This window comes from Phaseolus vulgaris, chromosome 4, assembly GCF_051622355.1.
Source record: "Phaseolus vulgaris cultivar YP4 chromosome 4, ASM5162235v1, whole genome shotgun sequence".
NCBI classification, from domain to species: domain Eukaryota; kingdom Viridiplantae; phylum Streptophyta; class Magnoliopsida; order Fabales; family Fabaceae; genus Phaseolus; species Phaseolus vulgaris.
Window position 1 is genome coordinate 39,713,602 of NC_143501.1, and position 6,517 is coordinate 39,720,118.

At 33.6% G+C, this 6,517-nt stretch overlaps 1 protein-coding gene across 1 annotated transcript; it reads left to right on the forward strand.

The window, feature by feature from the left end:
• The first annotated feature begins 1,860 nt into the window (after positions 1-1,860).
• On the forward strand, positions 1,861-2,604 carry LOC137838744 (uncharacterized). Its single transcript, XM_068647970.2, has one exon. The coding sequence runs from the start codon at positions 1,861-1,863 to the stop codon at positions 2,602-2,604; it is 744 nt and encodes a 247-aa protein (XP_068504071.2).
• The last annotated feature ends 3,913 nt before the right edge of the window (positions 2,605-6,517 follow it).

Here is a 6,517-nt window from a genome sequence, read left to right on the forward strand (position 1 = left end):
CCCGCAACACAACTCCTCATTCGTACGACATAACTCTTCATTTCTCGCCTGAGACGCCTCGAGGTTCGCCTGCATGCGCTCCTGCTCTGCTTTTGATGCGACCATCGCCTCCTGAAGGCCCTGCATCATCTACATGGCCTGCTGCATGGTCATATCATCACTCTCAGCGCGCGTCGAACTTTGCCTTGTCGTCCTCATCTCTTGCGGTTTCTTAGAAATCTTCGAGCTGTTACGATAGTTCTTGAAAAACTCTCCGGTGAAAACGAACGGAATTGCGAACGAACGGTGGAAACTCGAGAAAACTAAAGAACAAACGGTCGAAACTGATCAAGACCGAAAGAAACGGTGGAAACTGAACTGGACTGGAGAAAAAATCGGTGAAAACTGAGTTGAACCGAAAAAAACGATCGGTGAAAACTGAGCAAACCACGAACAAACCACGAGCAACGGTGGATCTTGAGCAAACTTCAAACAAACTACGAACAAACAGTGGAACTGAGCAAACTTCCATGCTGAACGGTGAACTGAACTAAACTTCAACAACGAACAACGAAAACTTGAACTGGACCGAAAGCAATCGGTGAAACTGCGTAAACTTCACGATGAACGGTGGATCTTGCAAGATTCTTGGAAAACTATCTCGAAAACTGCGACTGAACCTCTGAACACTTGTGGTGGGACTGATGTTTTAGATCGGCCCCACGGTGGGCGCCAAATGTTCCTGCCGGTTGACCGGAAAGTTCTTCGTGCGTTGCTATGACTCGCGTAACAAGGACTCCTTCGTCTTCGATTCATATCTTCACCCTACACCATCGTGAGTACCTGAAATAGAGAGAACAAAGGGCGCCCTCGCGGCCGTTTGCACTCCGACGATCAAGTCAGCAAGCAGAAAACACCAAAAACCTCTGTATCGGAGCACCGTGACTGGGATGCTCTGAAGGCGCGTAACTGAATTGTAACTAACTTCTCTCTGGTGCTCAAATCACTCGTGCGTACAGTGTGTAAGCGTGCAAATGATTAGAACGTACCTTACTAAGCTTTCAGAAACTTATATACCTTGGGTTTCAGTGCTTGCTGCCACGTGGCCTTTCTGACTTAAGCACAACTCCACGTGGAAGGCCTTACGACGCTGTAACCCAACTTAGGGAAATCTCAGCGTGTAAGTCTTCCCTCATCGAAGTGCATCCGATGCAAGGGGTGACTCCCTGGGTGCCAGCTCATGCGCCCCAACCTCTAGTCACTCGCCCTGGGAGTGTATCTTCCTTCCTCTCGTACCACGCACATGGTTCACCCCTGGGCGTGGCCCTCTCCCGGGTCGTATCTGTCCTAGGGATTCTCTAGAGGTGGCGTGGGTACTTCACGAGTCAGGTTACTCCCTACTGGTACTGGGAATATGGCCTTGAAGCCACTTTTCTCTTCTCTTTATTACTGTTCTGAGGTACCGGGGCCCGAGGCCTCCTCGTCCGTACCGTGGCCTCTCGCGGTGGCACCCCCTCCACGGTCTTCCCTACCCGTGGGTATCAGAGGGTGTCACCATCTGGGCCGAAGCACGCCTTTAGGACAACGAGTCGCGCCTCTATGGTGGGAGACGCCTAAACCTGGTGACGCCCACACCTGGCGACGCCCGCACTTGGCGACGCCCATACCTGACGCCCAAAGCGGTCAACCCATTGACTTTCTTCCCTGGGGCCCCTTGGTAGGTCCCATCATATGTTTGACTTTGGTCAACGCCCGAGGACGGGTCAGTACAGAGAGAAAATAGAAAAAAAATCAAAAAAGTGAAAAACAAGAGAGGAGTGTTCCAATAAAAGATGTACCTTATCCACATGCTCCTTCAAAGAAAGAAAATTTGCAAGATTTATGGGTATTCTCAAAAGAGTGCAAATTAACATTCCTTTTACTGAAGCTTTAGAGCAGATGCCTACATATGCTAAATTCATGAAGGAATTATTGACAAAGAAAAGAAAATTCAATGACCAGGAGATAGTTGAATTGGAAGTTGGATGCAATGCTATAATTCAAAAATCATTACCACAGAAATCTAGAGATCCTGGGAGTTTCACTTTGCTAGTTACTACAGGAAATCTCGTTGTTGGAAAGTCATTATTGGATCTTGGAGCTAGTATTATTTTGATGCCTTTATCAATGTTGAATAAAATTGGAGATGTAAAAGTGAGACCAATAAGAATGACTTTGCAGTTGGCTGATAGATCAATCAAATATCCACATGGAATAGTTGAAGATTTGTTGGTAAAGGTGGATAAATTTCTTTTCCCAATAGATTTTGTTGTTATGGATATTGAAGAAGATGCTGAAGTAGCTTTGATATTGGGAAGACCATTTATGAAAACTGCCAAAGTTATAATTGATGTAGACAAAGGAAAATTAAAGGTTTGTGTTCAAGATGAAGAAGTAAGCTTCAATGTTTTTGAAGCAATGAAGTATTCAAATGATCAAAAAGAGTGTTTCAGAGTGAATGTGATTGATGATATTTGTTTTGAAACTCAGAAAAAATGTTTAACCATTGAACCTTTAATGAAAGTTATCATGGGTAGTATTGAAGACATAAATGAAGGGAAAAGAAAAAATATAGGACTATGTTGAAGAGTTAGATAAGGCTAAAGAGATTCTTTATGATGTTAGTCAAAAGCACAATGAACAAAATACTGGTTTTATCTTTTTTTGTTTAACTTTAATTTCGGAATTAATTTAGTTTAAGTAGTTTAGTTTAGTAAGTTGACTTTAGCAGTTTAGTTTAATATTTCTTACTTTAGCTTTTGTTGATGGCAAGCTTAAGTTAGTATAGTGGTTCATGTTTGCATATTTTGTGAAATCTTGTATATAGATAGATGATGGTATAATTTTTTGGAAAAAGAAATCAAACCATAGTTCTAAATTAGAACAACCAAATGGATTGATCAGGGACTTAATTTGAAAAAAGAATTTGTGGCTGGAACCATCACTCAAATTGAGAAAGGATAGTAATGTGTAAAAGTTGGAACAATGTAAACAGTTGAAAGCAATGACTGAGAACAAATGAGGAATTGAAATTAGCAAACCAAGTGAGAGTGTGAAACCTTTAAACAGTTTGAGAGACTTTAACTAGTGAAGAGTTAATTGAGGTTGCCTAATTTTGTAGTCAATTTCCATCACAAAATCAAATATGGAGATGATTGAGGCATGTTTAATAGAGTTGGTGGTGAGAAAACTCAGAGTCAAACAACTAACCTTTGCAATATATGATGAAATGTGCAGAAAAATAACCCTTTTTGAGCTAAATTTGTTTTATTGCACCCTACCTTCTGATATACATATATTGTCCTACCTTGTGGTATGCTAACAAAAGGAGAGCATAGGTGCAATTCAAATTTCTATAATTAAAAGAATTGGGTTTGGTGTGGCTGTTGGGATTTTGAGAGTGAAAGAAAAAAAAAAGAGAAAAAAAAAAGAAAAAAAAGGGGAATGACAAAATTATCCAAATTCTCATTCTCTTTTCTAAAAAAAAAAGAAAGAAAGAAAAAGAAAAGCAAAGGGGATTACAAGAATAGAAAAAGAAGCAATGTGGATGAATCTTATGGAAGGGATAATGGATAACACAATTAGAAATTGAATTGCAAATATGCTAATCTTTTGTTAAGTGTGCATTTTGTTATCCTAGAAAAACCAAATTTTCTTTGTAACCCAGCCTCATTACAACTTGAAAAAACCCTCAAGATTTATGTTTGTGAAAGTGTTTGTAATCAACTGGAAATGAAGGGCAACCATAAATTATCTTGTGCTCTTTCCATGAAGTTCTTCTGATATTAAACTATAGATTTGATTTCTAAGGATTTTGGGGAGGAATGAACTCTTATTCATTTTGGGATTCAATTAATTTGCTTGAGGACAAGCAAGATTCTAGGTTGGGGGAAAATTGATAAGTGCCAATGTGTAGTTTTTATGATTGAGAAAATTGAACACTTTGGAACTTAATTGTTGCTTAATGTAAGAAAATTACCCTAATCTAAGAATTACTGAATCTGATTATATATTTTGAATCAAGAAACAAATGAAGAAATTTAATCTCAATTTTTGTGTAAATTGCAGATGAATATGAAGCATTGAAAGAATGTACTCAAGCTGGCATTGAAAGAAAGAAAGTAAAAACTTAATTGGATCACAAGAAGATTTAGCTCAAGCTAGAGGATTTAGCTCAAGCTAAATATGTCCAGAGTTGATTAAAGGTGCAGTACTAATCTAGCCCAGGCTAGAATTGCTAGCTCAAGCTAAAATTGTCCAGAGTTGATTAAAGGTGCAGTATTGATCTAGTCTAGGCTAGAATTGCTAGCTCAAGCTAAAAATGCACTGAAAGATCTAACTTAAGCTAAATTGGCTAGCTTGAGCTAAAGTTCATTATATAAATTTGAAACACAACTCAAAAGGAAGCGATGCGAAAAAAGATTGGATTTTTATAGAGAGATTAGTGAGAGAAGAAGAAGAAACCTATGTTCTTAGGAGAAGAATTTGCTCAGATCAGCTCTTCTTACGCAATCCAGATCAAGAATGAAGATTGGAGGAGCTGTCATGAGTGGCTAAGTGCTTTCTAACTTGGGATTGAATGTAATCTACTTTGATCAAATGTATTCTTGGTGATATATATATATATATATAATATTCTCTTTTCTACTCGATTTTGGTATTTTCGTTTCATGCTTATTGCTTGATTCTATCTGATCAATGGAGTCTTGATTTTGATCCTTAAATTTAACTGGAAAGTACCTTTAAGGATCTGAAATAGATGAAAATACTTGATAAATTGTAATGCTAGGAATACATAAGTTAGATTCCAGGTTATTAATTGCATCATAATTCTGTTCATAAAGCTGGATGATTTGTTAGATATCTGAGGAATAAGTATTTGAGAAATTATATTATGAATTTCATCTGTGAGGAATCAAGGTGAATGACTTTAAATTAAGCATCAATAATAAGTAGTTTTGAGTATTATACATTGTATTATTCAAAATACAAATGTGAGATAGATGCAATTCAATCCCAAGTATCTTTCTCTATATTTGATAAGTTAGTTTTGTTTTTGGTTGAATCAAACCCTAAATCTTTGAGTTACTTCTTATGAAATATTTAATTTGGTTATGAAAAGGTTCTCAAAGTTATTTTCTATACTTGATGAGTTTTATAACAGAACATCTTAATTAGAATTGTTAGAATTGTTTTCTCTGGGTTCGATATTCGTACTTTAAAGAGTACTATATTACATTTTAAATAATTTTTTTTATAATTCACATTATGCTGAATTTAATATTTCAATAAAACATGATAATTTGCTTAATTTTTTTATAAAGTTGAAGGTTTAATTATCTGAATCCACCATTAGAAGTTATTTTACTTAATTAACAATATCACAATTATGTCTACACAATTTTTGTTAAAAAATATGTGATTTAAAAAAAACCTACGGATGCTTTTGTTATGAAATATGGTCATTTTTGTTGTTTCGTATTTAAAAATTTTCTCGTCCTTGTAAGTTTATTTTTCAGTTTTAGTTTTGGTTCTTGCAATTATTTTTATTTCCTTTAAAAATGCATTTTTTCTTATAATATATAAATTATATGTTTTTAATCATTAATTTTTCAAGAAATACTAATTCAAAGTGAAATTATTGTCTTCAAAGAATTAAAAAATTTATAAGAACTGAAATAAAAATTACAAGGACAAAGAATAAGAAAATTATAAAAATTACTGCAGAAATTATTAGTAAAAATTGACTATATTTTAATGACTAAATATATTTAAATATAAAAAGTTAACATATCAATTTTTTTTACTATTTAAAAATAGTACTCATTGAAAAATAACTATGAGAAATTAATTATGACAGACCAAACGAAAATAGTTAATTAATTATAGAAATAACCTAATATTTTTAAAAAGTTAATTAATTATAAAAAGTATTTAAATAGTCAATTTTTTTTAAATAGTGTCTAAAAATAATTTTAGAAAATAATTGTACATTTCTGACTATTCACTCTTTTTCTTCATTATCAAAGTTTGATTTAATATTTGAATTTAAAAAGTATTAATTTTGTTTTTAAATATTTTGCATTAATTACTCCTTTTCAATATTTAATTATTTTATTGGTTTTTTTTTAATTATTATTATTATTATTATTATTATCATTATTGTTATATGAATTGAATGTTTGATTTTGTTAGAAATTAAAAAGTTTCTTACATTATTATACCAAGTTTTTTTGTTATTGAAATGTGAATATATCTGTTTATTACCTTTCAATTATTGAGGTATATCTCAATATTGCATTACTATTTTTAAATATTTTATCAATTATTCTTTTTGAGTATTTATTTGTTTTATTATTATTATTATTATTATTAATAATAATAATAACTAACGAATTATGTATTTTTTTTATTGGAAACTGAAAAGTTTCATATGTAATATTAAATGATAATTAATTAAGTTATAATAATATAATTGTTTTCAATTTTTTTCAATAAT